General features: G+C 40.2%; 1 protein-coding gene and 1 pseudogene across 1 annotated transcript in view; one reads left to right on the top strand and one right to left on the bottom strand.

The window, feature by feature from the left end:
• The first annotated feature begins 1,369 nt into the window (after positions 1 to 1,369).
• Positions 1,370 to 5,605, top strand: LOC140940863 (enoyl-CoA delta isomerase 1, mitochondrial-like; annotated as a pseudogene).
• Positions 5,606 to 7,494: 1,889 nt separating this feature from the next.
• The window catches only part of LOC140940610 (polycystin-1-like), a 61,686-nt gene continuing 51,995 nt past the window's right edge, over positions 7,495 to 17,185 (bottom strand). The window contains 5 exon segments of the mRNA XM_073389605.1: positions 7,495 to 12,008; positions 12,179 to 12,409; positions 13,295 to 13,466; positions 14,724 to 15,943; positions 16,308 to 16,491. Of these exon segments, the coding sequence (XP_073245706.1) occupies positions 9,262 to 12,008; positions 12,179 to 12,409; positions 13,295 to 13,466; positions 14,724 to 15,943; positions 16,308 to 16,491 (4,554 nt within the window). The 3' untranslated portion in view covers positions 7,495 to 9,261.

Here is a 17,185-nt window from a genome sequence, read left to right on the forward strand (position 1 = left end):
AGATAATTTGGCCAGAAAATTTGCTCAAAATCATGCCCAAGATTGCAAAAAGTCCACTTGCAGTTGATGAGCGTCGCTCAAAAATGTTCCGCAAACTCTTTGATATCATTCCTGTTGTGGGGGAGGTGTTCGCTGCTATTGGCAGAGGTGGAAGCTTTGATCAGAAAGCATTGTTTGAAGTAACTTACAGGAGTTTCAACTGTAGTATGATTAGTTATACCTGACTGCATGGAGGTAAACTCCAGATAGACAATGTCCAGCAATGAGAGACAGTTATTTGCAGTTGATCTGCTATAACGTGCTGTGTATGGTGTTTTATTAACAAGGGGAGAGGAAGGGGAGAGGTCACCAGCACCTTAGGACCCCTCACATTACAGAATACTTTCTATTGATCTTCGTCAACGGTAAAATTGCAGTTCCCATGACTATTTGTGGGCTCACAAAGGATTGCCGCGGCATTTCGTGTCCTTTGACTCTCTCAGTGAAGTGTTAGCTTATTCGTTTCCATGATGCAAAGTTAACTTAAGCAAATCGATAATTCAAAGCTTTTGTGCTACTGTCTCCTTTTATTGGGAAATGCAATCGCTCAACTTGTTAATTATTTTGACTTTATAAAATATTTTAAGTATTTAAGCCAGCGGAATGTATAGAATTCCAGAAAAACAAATGTGAAGTTGAATGGTTTTAAATTGCGCTAGAAGTTGTTTTGATCAGTATGCAAATTACTGCTATCTATTGTTTCCATCAAACTAAAATAGCCTGGCTCTTTTACGACTTTTTGATTTGCTTTGTTTCATTTTATATTTTTTTGTGAATCATAATTCTTTCATGTGAATTTATGCTTTCAAAAGGAAAACAACTTTGAGGAAATGTTGCGTTTACAGCCACAGCGATACATGTCTATTTCACTTCACTTGCTCTTATATACAAATTACCCTAAATCATTCAGTGGATTTGGGTTTGACCTCACCAACCTATTGTAGCTTGTTTTTTTTGTGTGCACAACCTCCCACAACCATTGCTCATATTAAAACTCCAAAATTGTCGTAGCCCTTTAAATGTACATGTATACAACTGGAATCTCTAGTAATTTTACAGCCACCTCTTATAAGCAACTTGAACCACTTTCTAACCTTTTTTCGTGTATTCCATTGTTTTTAAACTCTTTAAGTAGCTGTTCAATGCATAGACTGATCTCTTTGTTCACTGTATATAATACTACACTACTCAGCCTATAAGATACAAAGAACTTTTTTTAAAGTGACAACATCCTCTATATACTTGCAAGGCAAATCTACTCAGGCGGCCTTAAGGAGATATTCATTGTGTGAAGCAAATTACCTTTTTTATTGGTTTTGTTTGCAGTACTATGCATGGGCTGTCATCATGTGAGGAGAATGTCATCACTTGTAAATGTTGAAAAACAAGGGAAAGTCGCTGTCCTAGAGCTGAACAGAAAGCCAGTTAACAGCTTTAGTTTAGACTTTTTACAGGAAATAAATGAAAATTTGGATCAAATAGAAAATGATCAAGACTGCTGTGGAATTATCATCACCTCTGTAAGTAACATTTAGTCAAATAACAAGCCAATTAGTAATTTAGGTAGTATACATGTAGCCAAGTAAAGTCTATGTAATACTATAGATAGCAATGACAGATCTTAATTTAAGGTGATTAAACTTGACGACAAAGAGTCTCTCCAACCTGATATATACCTCTAGATTGTTGTAGTTAAAATTTTTCTCCTGTGTGACATTTTGAGGTGAGTGAAAAGGATGCTCTATTCTGTGATTAATGATGCAGTTCATTTTGGTCAGTCATAATGGTGAAAAGGGGGAAACAGTGCTCCATTGCATGGCAAGCAATTTCCATCATCAGGGTTTACAATGTATTTCCCTGGTGCTACAGTATTTTTGAAGATCTGTGCCAGATCCGACAAGTCAGGCAGGTTCAAAACTTAAATTGTTACAACGGCTATTTTACTCCTCATGGTACTTACAAGCTGAAACCTCCAGCCCGTGTGCCAGCACTTGCTTCTTAAGAATACATGACAAAATTCAAAATTTTCATGTAAAGAGTTTGGAAATAATTTCAGTCATAAGCTATAAAGCTTGGGGAAGTTGGTGGAGAGTGGCCACCAGCTGCACTTACATAGCACTTTATGGAGCCTTTGTCAGGGTGATGGACAAAACACTGACCCCCCAGTCCTTGGACTACCCATATGGACCACCCGCCCTTAAGCATGGACTACACCACTGAAGTTTATTCATTAGTGTTAGGAAACTGCGTGAATCAAGTTTCAGGTCAATTTTCCCAGTAATGATCCTGGTGAAACCAGATTCACTCACTGTCCTCACCAGCTTTAATCACTACAAAATGTCAGTGGCATTAAAAAGTCTATTTTAGGGTAGTCCATATGAGTAGTCCATGGGGGTAGTTCGGCATGGACTGAGGTTCAGTGTTTTTTCCACCACCCTTTGTCAGTGACAAAATCAATATTTAATCAGGGCCTTCCCAAAGTATCCTCTACTGGCCTTGATCTTGTGAAAGAAGTTTACAAGCCTTCTAGTGAGAAGCAACTTTCAACTTTTTGGCAAGCTTTCCAGGAGATGTGGTTCGCGTGTATGACTCAAGACTACTCACTGTTGCTGCAATAAATGTAAGTGTATCTCATAGACATTATTTAGTTTAAGCGGGAAATTAACTCTGTTAAGAACAGCCATTTTTTTGCTGTTACGTCCAGTTTTACATTTGCGCTTTTAAGTAACATGGCCTTTGGGTGCAAGCAACAGGCTATATAGCAGTAACTTTGTTTTGGTAAAAAGCCTCGGCATTCTAACGCATAATGTGATGATGCTTTTCATCGAAAATCAGTCACATTCCAAACAAAGCGGGGCCATTTCCAGTAAGGGCAAGCAAAAACAGTATACAACTGTAAAAATGGTCTATTGACTATAGAAGAAAAAGTCACTCTAGGGTAAGTCATTATGTCTAGGTCTAAGTCATTATGGTTCTTGATCAAAGCTCTATGATGTAGTCTGCAAAAACTGTTAGAATTATATGTGATATTGTTATTTACTGCCTACTTACTATCGTTATTTTTTTCTTTACCCTTGTTGTATTTTGAATTCACTTGTATGACATTAGGACAAGAAAAAAAAAAAATAAAAGAGAAGTGGATAATTGTGGCATTTCTGTTTTGATAGGGACATGCACTAGCAGGGGGGGTGTGTTTTGAGTTTAGCCTGTGATTACCGTATCATGGCTGAAGGACCCACAATTGGACTAGTGGAGACAGAGGCAGTGAGTTTTACACAAACTGATGGCTTAGTTTAACATGTAGAATAACTTGTACTGACGCTTATTTTAGCATCGCCCCATGTAAGGGAATTCGAATTCCGAAATCTGGGAACGTTTTGCTTGTGGGATCCGGAATCCTGGGCTTTGGAATCCGGAATACTGCTCAATGAATCTGGAATCCCACGGAAAATTGGAATCCAGAATCCAATTTTAACTTTCAAAGACTGGAATCAAGTATCTGGAATCCAGAATCCACGGTGTGAAATGCAGAATCCAAGGCTGTCTTGGATTGCCTTACATTGGTCAATTTAGCAGTTATGTTATCTAACATGAGTTTTATCACCTGGTTTGTAACATGTGTGAGACAAAGTGTTGTCCTTGACTTTCTACTTCTTGACTGATATCATGTTTTTTTATTTTTTTTATTTTTGCAATTTCTTAATCTTTTTATTTGATTAATTTTATTTATCTATCGTAGTCGTTAATCTTATCTTTTTTTTTTTTCATTTGTTATTTACTCATTTACTAACTTTTGTCTGCTGTGGGGAGACCAGGTGGGAGGAGCTAAGATATTACTCCCGCCATAGCTAAAAATTGTAGCCTGCTAGTGGCCAAAAATTTTATCGAATGTCACAATACTTTTTTTATACTTTATTCAACTTTTTGTTTTCTATTTTAGGGTGTTCCGCCACCTTTCTGGTAAGTTTGTCAGTAATGGCAAGTACACACTAGTGAAGCCGTTTTCTAGTCAACATCTAGCGAAAAAGAAAAAATGTTTTCGCAAAAGCTCCGAGGATCGTGAAATTATTTCAAAGGAAGTACAAGTGAGAAGTAGAATAAGATTTTCATCGGAATCTTCCGGTCGAAGTGACATGATTTTTTTCACTTTCTCTGACCCGTTTGAAAGAATCGCACTGATTTCAGTATTGTTTGCAAGGTCTCACCCCTCTGCACAAGTCGGGTTTTCAAAGTTTCCCATAGGCTTTAAAATTGATGACGTCATAAGTGGTACAAGGGTGTGGTCCAGGGGTGCATGTGTTGATATTTTATGAAGACTAAATAAACAAAAGTAGAGTTTTATTAGCTTCTTTTAAGCTCCAAGTTTTCTGCAAAACCCAAGGATTGTTGGGGTATTGAACAGGTCTATAGTGAGTAGAGGAAAATCGTGAAGATTTTCATCGATCTTGCGTTTTGTGTTTTATCAAATCTTGTACACAATAGCCTACTTTTTGTTCTTAAACTTGTTAAAATTGTCTAGCTTGTTTATTAAACTGTACTTAGTATTTATTTATTTATTTACTTATTTTTAGGGTTTTTAACAATCTTGCAGCTGTTGTTGGCAAAGGAGCTGCTGAAAAGGCGATCTTAAGCAGTAAGCGATGATACACTGCTAAAGAAGCCCTAGATATTGGAATGATGGACAAAGTTGTACCGAAAGAGAAGCTGATAGATGAAGCCAAATCGCAACTGAATGAATTGACAGTGTTTTCTGGTGAGAAATGTTCTTAAAACAGTTTAAAGTAAAAGCAAGCGAAACGATTTTATTGCACAAAAATATGACCTAAGACTAAAATTCCCATGTTTTACCAGCGTGACACCATTTTGAATAGTTCTATGAAATTTTTAAGGTGGTTTAAAGCATTCGACACAAAATAATGTTGCCGGATTTTTAACTAAAGAAACAACCGAAAAAGAGCAGCAGGCGAGAAATTTAAAAGCAAAAATAGGCGATAGTCCCAATATTTGTATGGAGTTTGTGTTATACGTCTTCGTTTTTTTCCACTCTCCTCTTTACTCGCGGAAATAGCATATTCCTTCTACTGTTCTTCATTAATTTTCCTCATGCAGGGAGGAACATGCAACTGACTAAGATGGTTATGCGTAAAGATGCCGTGGAGGCTTTGGAAAACAGGCGCGAAGAGGACATCAAAGAGTTTGTTGACTCCATAATGGACGAAGAAGTCCAAAAAGCAATAGGCCTTCAAGTTGAAAAATTGCATAAAAAAAGTAAATTATGTCCTGTAAGGGCCTGAGGAAGCTCTGTGAAATTAAGTGATGGTGTAGGCGACGTATTTCCCCTTTGCTAGACTGCAGAACAGTCTGTACTTTTGCGTAGGCCAAGACAGCGCAAGCGGTCAAACGAAAGTTAATCTTAGGGTGGGGGTGAAACGGAGTGTTAGATTGGGGAGAAACGGAAAAAAGTTTCTCGCCTAACGAAGCTTGCGTGCTTCGTGGAAAAGTCACATATCGGTCCCTCACCTTTGAAAAACTGATTTTGAGCAAAAAAATAAATAAATAACGTTTGTTTTGCAGTCTAGCCAGTTGCTTACGGCCGATGCTTTCCTTGGTAACTAAGCCTTTAGTCAACGTATTTAAAATATTTCGTGGCTCAGTTTTATCTTGGTATAGAAGGTAAATTTTATTGTGGAGCAAAGAATACTTTTAAATTGGACATGAATTTAAGGCTAACTTGTGCAAAATTTGCCGGTCCAGATACCATACATTGCTGGACCAAAAACAAACGAAAATTAAGTTTTGAATTGTCCTTACCTGAAGGGTATTTTAGACGTAAGCATTAGCTAGAGCTTTGTCGATAAACCAGTGTCACGCAAATAAAAGCACTCCAGGATCTATGTTCGTACTCATAATACTAAGTGCAAACTCAAGCAATAAAATCATAGAATTTTTCATAACACTCCACGTTTCCTACCTTGTCGGGTTCATAGTAGAGCTTCCGCACACGAAATGCGCGCAACAAAGTCCCATTGCATTGCTAAAAACATCAATAGAAACCATTCCGTCCGTCTCTGTAGACTCTGGGGCAAGGGGAGGGGAGATTCGATAAGGGAGGGTGAAGGAACTTATCTAACTTAGGCTTGCTTTTTCCTTTGCGGAAAGTTAGCCAGTCTAGAGGCAACCAATGCAGTGGCTCCGGTAAAAAATCTTGTAGTTTCTTGTGTCTAACGTAGGACAAAAAACTTGTAAAAGTACTTTCGAGGGCTTTGCTTTTAGCATGGTCAAGCTCTTCGACCAATCCTGTCTCAAATCGGTCACAAATTTGCGTAAAACACCCTGCGAGAAGAAGTTAGTCTTTCGTGGTATGTTCTTGCGAGCTCACAGTACATATCACGAAAAGAGAGCCTCTATTAGTACATTTTCAGCATTTCAAAGGTATCGACATTTGAAATCTCGTTAGCCATTCAAAAATTAACGAGAATTCCATGCAAAGTGTCGGCTGCCCCGGTTCAGTTCGTTTCGACGAAGCCTAAGCTATTATGCACCTATCAATGTAAATCCCGTGGGGGGGGGGGGGGGGGGAGGAGTGCGGGCAGGGGGAGGGGATTTGATGCCTGGGACTATCCCCGCTGTCGGGCTTTTGATCGTGTGAAGCGACCCCGGGGTCGGGACATTTGACTTTGACCGACAGAAGCCTGGTATCAATTCAGAAGCAGTTACCCAGTCCGTCCCTCGAGGCTTCCTGAAAGTCACGCTGTTGGAGAAAGGTATGAAGTTTTCATTTGTTTTAATCGCCATAATCCGATACTTTACACTGTCATCTAAACAGATAATGTCTATTTTGAGAAAGTTTTTATCTTCAAGTTCCCATCTGATTGTAAAACTCGATTGGAATCAAATTCCACCATGAAAGTCAGAAGATTTTTTATGGGTCACTGATCCGACCTGTTGCGACATGTTGAGCAGATGTTATAAAGCATTTTACGTTTTATTAATATTATATAGCACGGTCAATCTCCCTGGAGTGATTTTGTTGTTCAAGATAAGAGATGCTAGTGGAGAGAGAAAATACTTAATTACAGCGAGTAATTTAATGGAACTTCCGTTAACCGTAAATAAAAGTAGTAACAACGTGTTTGAAATGTTCTTTTATTCGTTTTACATAGTATTATAGCATTGTTTGTTTAGATTTTTTCCCCTGGGGTAGGGGCTTTTTTGACACTTTTGATTGACCTTTCGTTTCCCACCTTGGGGAATTTGATCGAAAAATTTTAAAATTTGTCAAATCGCCACCCCTTGCTCTCACTCCCCCCCCCCCCCCCCCCCACACGGGGTTTACATTGATAGGTGCATTACGGCGACGACAGCAGTGAGTGAGAATGTCGCTGAAAAATGTGCTTGCCTTATTTGAAACTTTTCTAATTTTAAAGCAATTAAAACAAGATAGACACGCGTAAATATATTTTCTATTTAAGTTTAATTACTCTAATAATAACTGTTTCTACAATGTCTTGCGAAATCTTCTCTTCTACGTAAGTTATGAAAGTTCTGGTTTTGGCCAAAGATCTGATTTTTGTCGTAATAACGTTTCTACATTTAAGTGATCTCTGTTATCATTACACTAGGCATATTTTGACCACATACATTTCTACAAAAGAAAAAACAGCTTCATATCGTTCCTTGATGGTACTTTCCACCGGATTCTTTTACAAATGAGGTGTATATTAAAGCAACGACTGCTTCGCTTGATGATCTCAACTAAAGCTTTAGTAAAACGGGAAAGAAAACGTGCAACTTGTTTTACAACATGCAGCTAAAACGAGTTGAAAAGCTTTGCTGCGCGTTTTACCACCCACGTTCAAACATTTGATTGGTTAAGATTACGTGGGAGTTGCGTCACTTGCTGTCAAACAAGTTTTTCCGGGGTAGCTAAAACGCGCAACATCAGTACAGGTTTTGTTTTAAAAAGTAGAGGTACGGTCGTATTCCCTACTTTCTGCAACAAAGTTTTGCAACCATTTGTTGCAGGACAGGTTTGAACGTGGCTAATAAAACGCGCAACGTCGCTTCTCAACTCGTTTTGCAGCAATGTTTCAAAACAAATTGCACGTTTTTGTTGCCCGTTTTACCACACCTTGAGCCTAATTTATTTGCAGCATACGTGTATATTTGGCACATTTTTAACGCGTACCTTGTTTCATATAAAGTTTTCTATAAGCTCCCAAAACAAACACCCCTTCAAAACGCGGGCCTCTTTACAACGTTGATAAAGTCATGTGTACGACAACTGTTCGGTTCAAAATTAAGAAAATCAGCGGTTCAGAGGGTAAAAAAAAATTAGCCTGTTCCAGGCTCCGAGATAGTGGTGAAAAGTCGTTCAGTAAAAAGAAATGCGAAAAACGCGCGGGGGCTGGGGAGAGACAGCCATTTTTCCCGCCGCCACTGCCCCCTTTCCCAAGTCGCGGGCGTCTTATTTTAACTTTGCTCCTTTTAAAACGTCCCCACTTTACTATTTGAGAGCCTGGCACAGGCTAAAAAATATGAACAGCCTCACCCATTTGCAAAAAGTTGCAAATGTCCGCTCAGTGATATCGAGTGGATGATCGATCTTAAAGGGGAAGTTGTTGATGTTAAACGAATATCCTGCCCGACTTATCCCTTTGTTAATCCGTCTATTTAAATGGATGGATTTTCTCTCTGAGACAGATGATTCTAATCTGGTGAAAACGACCAATAGCTTTCTCCAGAGTGTTTTTGATCGCCTTTTTTAAATTCTAACTTTAACTCCCGTCAGTTTACAGTTGAAAGTTGACTTATCGCATACCCCATGCGCCTACCGCAAAAGCTGCTAGAAAACTGGTGCTTGACAAATTTCTAATATACGTGTATGCTACCAATAAACTCCATCTGTGATGTTTTCAGTGGGGAAACATTCCCTTGGGAATCGGACGTCACATGAATTTCATTGGAGCAACGTTGCTCACAAGCAAATTCAGTCTGTCATAGCTGACGTAAAGCCTTTGTTTTGGTGCTACGATCAAGGAACGCTTGACTAGCTTAAGACAAAAGAGAACATTTTCCTTCGCGCGAACATCAACAGGCGTGAAGGCTAGTTAAATAACAATTAAAAAGAAGGAAAAAACACGAGATGTAATCCTTTAAAAAAACGCACGCTATGTTTGAAGCCTTGAAAAGTTCTGCTTTATGTCACTTAAACAGTAATGTTCATGCTACGCTTTGCTTCCTTTCAACACTGGATTCGTCCAACGAAAACTTTCTTTCTTTTTGCTCCTCCCCTGTTCCATAACTAGTGCCGCCAGATTTAAACAAACTTGACCCGTCTTCCCCTTCCAAGACCAATTTTTTCTTTGCTTTGCCTTTTTTCTTTATCTTTTTTAGCCCGGTTTGATCTTCGCAGCTAGAGCCCAACACTTCTTCAAACATTTCACTGAACTCGTTCGAATTTTTCTTTGTTTCTGTTTCCTCGTCGACGTCTCCCTTTGTCTTTTCTTCTCCTTTTTCTTTCATAGCTTCTTGTTTCTTTTTTCTCTTCTTCCTCCTCTCACCCTCTCTCGGTCTCTCTTCGTCTGCTGCGGATATCTCCATGCTTTCCTTTCTGGATTCTCTTTCGACTTCCTCCTCGCTGCCATTCTCGCCGTTGTCTTCTTTGGCTTTTTCAGCTATGGTTTTCTTTTTCTTTTTCTTCTTTGTTTCCTCAGGTCCGGTCTTTTCTTTTTTATCCCTTTCGCCAATAACCTCTAAACTCAGCGAAGCTGCGCTCTTCTTTTTCCTCTTAGTTCCTCCACCGTCTCTTGTTTCTTCTTGCAAGTTATCTTCGGCACCCACATCAACTCCATCTTGACCCTTTTTCTTTTTCTTTTCAGTTTTGTCTAGTTTTCTTTCGCCGTCTTCTACGGCACTCATATGGTCCTCTCCATTTTGCTTTCCTTTCTTCTTTACGCGTTTGTTTTGTTTCTCCTCTACTTCAGAAGCAGTTTCGGTTCCCATTTTGTTTTTAGCTTTCGCATTTTGTTCACCATCCATTCCCTCTGTTGTATTTTCGTATGCGTCGTCGGGTTCTTTAGCGGTAAGACTTACGGTAACCCAAGCTTCTTTGATCGTCTTTTCTTCGACTGGCAATTCTGCAGTCTTCTTTCGCTTTTTCGTTTTCTTGTCTGCGAAGGAGGTTTCTGGATTACTGTCGCATCTCCGTGGAGTGAACGTATCTTCATATAAAATGCTGTCCAACTCCGCGTCTGTGGCGCACCGACTTTGTACATCGCGCTGTACGTCCTCAAGAATTGCCAAAAGTTCATTGTCAGACACTCCCTGATCAGCAAATGAACTTTTCCTCCTGTTTTCCTCAACATGTTGTTCTAATTCCACTACAGTTTCTGGTCTCACATCAGTATTTATTAGAGCAGGAGTCAACACTCTAGCTGCAGTTCCTGGAACTTTAGCTGAGCTCGTTGATGAAGTACTGTATGTTGAAGTTGACGGGCGTCGGTCACTTTCGGCATAAGGCTCAGTTTCCAATCTATTTTCGTCGTTACTCGATTGTTCATCGTCGCTTGTATTATCATGGCCGTCGCTGCAATCATCACTGTCACTGTCGCTTTGGGAGGAGCTATCTTCACCATTGATTTTATCGAATACCAGATCCTCCACCATACGCTTTTGTCTATAGGACTGCAGCATTGCCTCCAATTCCTCTTCGCTACGTTCGCTAAGAAACCGTTCAAAAACAGGAATGGAATCACAGAGCTCATCTTCATAATAATCCCAGTCCACTTCCATTAACAATCGTATCAGGTTTTTCTTCTTTTCAGTGCATTTTTCGTTTTGGAACCATCGAGTTTTACGGAAGTCTTCAAATGTAATGTTTCTCATAAAATGGATGACATTGTCGGCGTCGTCGACGATTTTGTCAAACTTGAGCTCCAGATCAGACTTTGGCTCTTTGTAGATGGGATGAATGGCGTGGCCGACTGTTTTGCCAATATTTTTCTTCAGGCGGTGAACCATAAAGTCTACTATTTCATAGTCGTTCGACTGCTTTTCTACATCACTGCGAACCTCAGTAAAAGTATCATTAATTATGGTGACAAACATGTTGATGAGGATAAACACTATTGACACTGTGTAGCTGTAGAAGAAGATGGGTCCAATGATACGATTGGCTTGAGACATTTCTTTCAATGCAGGCTTACCGAGTAATGTGTCCATTAGAGAAGCGCAGCTATCCAAGAACGTTCCAAAACCCTCCATGATCTGCCCAAAAACAAGGGTTGCAAGCAATGCGAATGCGAGAAACGCTAGGGCAAACATAATCATAAAAGACATCAACTGGGTGAAACATCGCTTTAGAACTTGCTGAAGCATTGACATTCGTCGGTTGAAACGCAGCAAACGAAACACTTTCAGGAACGAGAGGAAAACGATGATCCCGATTATGCACTTGAACCACTCGTCTAGGAACGCAGTGTAATGGAAACTTACAAAGCTTGTTCGAAGATTATTATTCATTGCTTTTAACGCACGCTTGGTGAAAGCCAGCCTGGCAAAGTACAAGCCCACTGCAGTCAAGGAAAGGCATGTCAGGAAGATTTCCAGTACGCTCCACGGGTTCTTTAAATGTTCCTTGCCTTTCTTTACAAACTGTTTTATCTCCTTAAATACAAAATATATACAAAACAAGAGGTATACAATTTCGCAGGTCAAGACGAAGTACATTTCACCACCGACATACCGGAAGAGACGGAGCGTTAGAATGCTTGGGTAGGGCGTCAGACTTCCCGTTGGCAGTTGTTCAAATAATAGAGTCACCACACTGAACAAGTTGGTATTGGCATTGTAAATGGCAAACTCGGAGAAGATAGCTCGAGTGTAACGGTCCAGCCAATTAGTGTCGTTCAGGTTTTGGATTGCATTTAGGGCCTCGCTATCGTTATTGGGTAATTCCTGGACAAAACCTGCAGTGAAATTGAACGAGCTTTAGCAACATTGAAGTGTACTTTATCAATTTATTTATGCGCCTTTTCTCAATATGTGAATATTAATATTAGTGTCGGATCTAAGATTGGAAGCCTCCTGCTTCCTAATTAAGCTCCCTAATTACCACACCATAACAACCTTATCTTACCCCCGGCGCTGTATGTCGCCTTGTAACCCCAGTACGGATACGTGTTCAGTTGTGAGCCCGTCTGGTACATCCAAGGGTCTGGTTTACTGTTCGTAAGCAGGCTTTGATTTGATGTCATAGGTTTGACTTTCCAGCCAGGTAGATATGAGCCTCTGTCCTCCTCATCAATGCTATAGAAATCATTGCACTCGTGGATGAAGTACAAAAAGTAACGTTTGAAAACGCAGGTATCTGCAACAGAGATCAATATCCCGAGATGAAAACATTGCAAGAAGATTGAGATTAAAAACGAGTATTTAATTCAAGACTGAGTTGAAAAACACGGATGGGAAAAGTGGATTGCAATTGGGATTTTTGAGACCTGTCCAGTTAACAAACCTTTTCAAAATCTATATTTTTTAAATCTAACTGTAGATATTAAGATGTATACTGTCCAATCTGGTTTCCAGGTTCTCTATCCTGTTCTCTATCCCTTCCCTACCCTCCGTAGGGACGGGTAGGAGAGATCCCTGGGAACGAGGTTGGTATACTGTCTTGTTTCTCAAGAGGCTGAGGTTTTCTTGTTTATAAGTAATTTCTTGACAAGATAAATAAGACTGCAATTTTTTACTCATCCCCTTTATCAGCAAGGGCTTCCGTATTAGATACCATCCACCAAATGAAACTCGTTGGGAAAATGCACTGTATACAAGATAAGACATACAACTGGAGGTAAGGCCTTAAATCTTTCTCGCCAGAAGAAGAGAGACCTTGGAGGAAGGATGGTCTTAAAGTGTAGGCGGCCCGGTTGGACGTTTAGAGCACTGGACTTGAAATCTGGAGGTGCTGAGTTCAAGCCTCGCCCTAACCACTTGCTGGATTTGTTCAGTCCATGTTAGTCCCGAGTTCAAATCTCCGGCTACGCTTGTAAATAGCTAACTAGTTTGCCTCCGGCCAGTTCACGGGGGTTTTCACCCTCTTTAGTTTGCTTTAATTTATTTGCTTGGCCCCACTGGCAAATATAGTGAAATATCTGAGCTATAAATACTGCCGTGGGTAAACTGGAGAATCCGCTCTTAACCCCCATGGTTATCTTTTTTTTTAGTAAAAAAAGTAAATCAAATCACATGTCCATACCTTTCTTGATTCTGAGCTGCCTGAGTCGGACCACGCCTAAAAGGAAGGCCGTTGGAGTATCTGCAAGGAATCTTCTGTCATAATCTGTTTTGTTATTGTAGTATTTACGAGGCATCAGATAAGGTATGAATATAGTTCTAATCCAAGTCCAGTAATGGCTAATCTCGTGCACCTGAAACCAATTGAATTAAACACATAAATATCAATGGCCATTACGAACATGATCGTGATCGTGATGTGATCGTTTTTATCCTTCAGGAATTGCCCTCACTGATGAAATTCGAAACCGATGCAAACCTTTAAAGGAAATTTTGCCCGAGTGATCTTTGAAACCAGTTTACGCGTATTTTATTTGTTGCCAAATTTTTACTTCCTTGAATTTTTATTATAAATACTTTTGGATTGTTCTCGGCTTTGTTCCGTCAATAAGGCCTGCCAGCTCCGGCAGCCACAAAATGTCACTAGTAACAATATTGTTAATTTTACGTATACTAGCTGACTTTACTAGCTAAGTGAGAATGTATTTAGCATCAAGTGCTACAGACGACAAAGTTTATGTAACTCCTAGGCCCAGTTGTTCAAAGGCCGACTAGCGGTTAAATTTAACCCTGGTTTCTTTTTCTTTTGTTCGAAAGCATTTTCTCGGATAATTTTCTCTGTTATTTTTAGAACTTCCAATCATCATCTTGCAGACTAAAAGAAATAAAACTGACATGTTTTTTAAGCTTTCAAATCTTAATTCAAATCTCGCACTAACCCTGGTTATCTTAACCCAGCTTTGAACAACTCGGCCCTGATGGTGACATAATTACTATTCTATTGCTACGAGATTACTGCAATGCGAAGGACAAGCCATGTGCAGCAGTGAAAAGCCAACATCTACCTTCTTCCCAGTTTTTTTAAAGGCCCTTAGGACAAGTCCAGCTTCTGTTATCAAACCCACGAGCTCCCGAGGTGCAAAGGCTTAGGCTGTGTCTACACTTTACCGGAGAGCATTTCGTGTCGACAATAAAAGCTATCCCATATGGTATGAACAGCAAAGGCCTGGGTCAAACCGTTTACACACATCAAAATCGCGTCGGAGTGGTTGGCCAAGAGGGTTTGGTACACCCCCGGATCAATCCTAATCGCTACCCTCGAATATTTTCTACCCTCTCAGTGGCTTCCAGTCCTCGCTAGCTGCTTATTCACTCCAGCTATAAGGAATATCTGTTCACACTGGACCAAAGTACGGCACAGGACCTATCCTATATGCGACGCTCCACTTTCGAGATCGGCGCGGCGCGGCACGGCGCAACGTCGCTACGTTACAGAAATGCGGTTGGAAATCACAGTTCTTATGTGTGAATAGAAACCCTATCCGTTATGGTTCTCGTGTTGGCCCAAAAGCTATTCGGTATAGCATGAGCTGAGCCTTAGAAGCACTTACCTTTCCGTATGTAACGTTTTCTCCATGAACGCTATCTTCAAATGTGTCCTTCATGTATTTAGTCACCTTGGAAGTTGTCAGATCTCGGTTGCCATAAGCGATTGTCAGGAGGACCAGTAGGAAGATAACATACCATGCAATTTCCCGAATAATGGATTCCATTTGTCTTTCTTTCATTCTTAACTTGCGCTCTATCTCTAGCTTAGCCTCGTCTGGAGGTTTATCATTTATCAGTTGCTTGAGGGTTTGTTGCGTTTCGGGATCGAGATCCTCAGTGTTTTTCTGTAGCCACTCCTCATCGTTCGCGAGGGTGTTTGCGTCCGCAAACGACTCTTGCTCGGCCTTTTTCGGGTCCTTTATAAGAAGGGCGAACAGGGTTGCCATGATGAACACTTTAATAGGCTGTGTAAAGAGCACGTCTTGTATGAAAGATATCGTTATTGATGAAAGCCACTGTGCAGATTTTTGTGGTCCGAACTCCATTCCATACATGATCACAAATGACGCTGATGTACAAGTGGCGATAAATGCGATGACGTATGCTACGTACACGAACCAGTGTGGTAAAGCAAACTTCTTTGGACTCTTTTTCTTTTCCTCCCCGGCCTCGATATCTACATCTTCGCCTTCAATGTGTCCTGACTTCACTTCATATTGGCTTGCCTTTGGTTTGGCTTTTCGGAATATGGTCACAATGATTAGATTTGCTGGAAAGACGATCATGCTGCTCATGATTCCAATGGAAACCTGCCGGATGGAAAAACTAAATCCCATTATCCTGATGGCATTTTTAGGCGTTTCGTTTTCTCCCACTTGGTAAAACATAGCGTTAGCAATCAGCGTCGTCATGAGAATCGACAAACAGCAGGTCAAACGTTGCACGCGAGTAAAGTTACTTCGCGCCGGCCGGGCAACAACTGAAAACCAAATATGGCCGTCAGTTAGGTTTTTCCTCACTTCAGATGTGAACAGTACGTTAAACTTGGTCAGGTCTTTGTTGGAAGCAGGATACAGAATCCTCTCGATTTTGCCATCGCCTTCATCGACAGCCAACCAATCGTCACAGACGAACCACCATCGTTGATCGGTCTGCAGATCCTGAATCATTACCCTGAGGAGATTCCACGAGGGGTAATTCCCACCGTTATTGTGCCATATCCGGATGTGCTTTAAGCTGCCAAGTGACTGGGGCACAGTGAGTAGGAAGGGATCCACAGAGCCTGAAAAGCGTAAGAAAGTTATCAATTGACTTACAGTCAAATCTCTCGACGTTAACAACATTTTATGAAGTTAAGAAATGATTCCACGTCTCTACTTACGACTAAAACGGTGAAACCTCTGAAGGTATGCTCTCAAGTTGGGAAATTGAATATTCACAACTGAGATCAGGGACTGACGAGATTAGGTTCTTTGGGGTGCGCTTAACCTACTGGGCTATGGAGACCCTAAGAGGAGCAAGATTTAAGATTCGACCTGTTGGTGCTTGTTTATAGGGTTTTCCCTTTCTTTTTTTCGTTCTGAGCTCCATGCATGTACTTCAAACATCGTTCAACTTAAGTTTAGATTTTACGAAAAAATACAAACCTGTTTTAAAATTTTTCCTGTTTGGGTCTTTCAAGACTCGCGGCTCGGTTTCTTCAAGACCTCCGGTTAACACAATTGACACTTCTGCGCTTGTTCCTGCTCCGCGAATAAATCCTGTGTGGACGTGTATCTCATAACAGTACGTATCTCGAGAATCATTGTCTGGAAGTGGTGTGACTCCAGTCTTCAAGTATTCAAAAGACATAAAAGGAAAGAAATCGTGTTAAAAAAAAAAAAAAAAAAAAAAAAACATCAATTAAAGCACAACCAGATGATAGCTCGGTCAGGCGAGTGACCTTCTACCCAAGATATGTTTTCTTCATATAAACGGGGCTTAAATAACTCGCAAGGAAAGCCGGCTACAGTAGATTATTGTTGCCATAATACCGACGGTTGTAGTTTATTGTCAGGAAAAGAAACGCAAAAGCTGGACATTGTTCAAGATAACCGCTATTTTTGCATGTGCATGGGATGAACGTAATGTCACATGGTTTGTTTATCGCTTTAAAGACCACGTGACATACATACATTTATTGCGCTTCCTACAGAGGGCTTTTCAGCAGCGATGTACAAAAGTGGGTAAATGAAAAACTATCATACTAAAAATCGTGATAAAATTGAAAATGAAAAAAAACTATTTACGGTGTCTAAATGTTTTAAGTTCACTGTCGGTTTAAAAGCAGTTTAAATAGTTTTTTCTTAAAAGCCTTTTTGCTGAAGGAATAGTTCTTAAATTGACGGGAAGTGAGCACCAACGTTTTGCTCCCAGAAAAGCAAATAAGGCCTCTAAAAAGGCGATAATATGGCAGATTGAGATCAATATTAACGGCAGATCGAAGTTGCTTAAAAAGTACTGTGGAAATGCGATCTATATTCAA

The sequence above is a fragment of the Porites lutea genome, chromosome 6, assembly GCF_958299795.1.
Source record: "Porites lutea chromosome 6, jaPorLute2.1, whole genome shotgun sequence".
NCBI classification, from domain to species: domain Eukaryota; kingdom Metazoa; phylum Cnidaria; class Anthozoa; order Scleractinia; family Poritidae; genus Porites; species Porites lutea.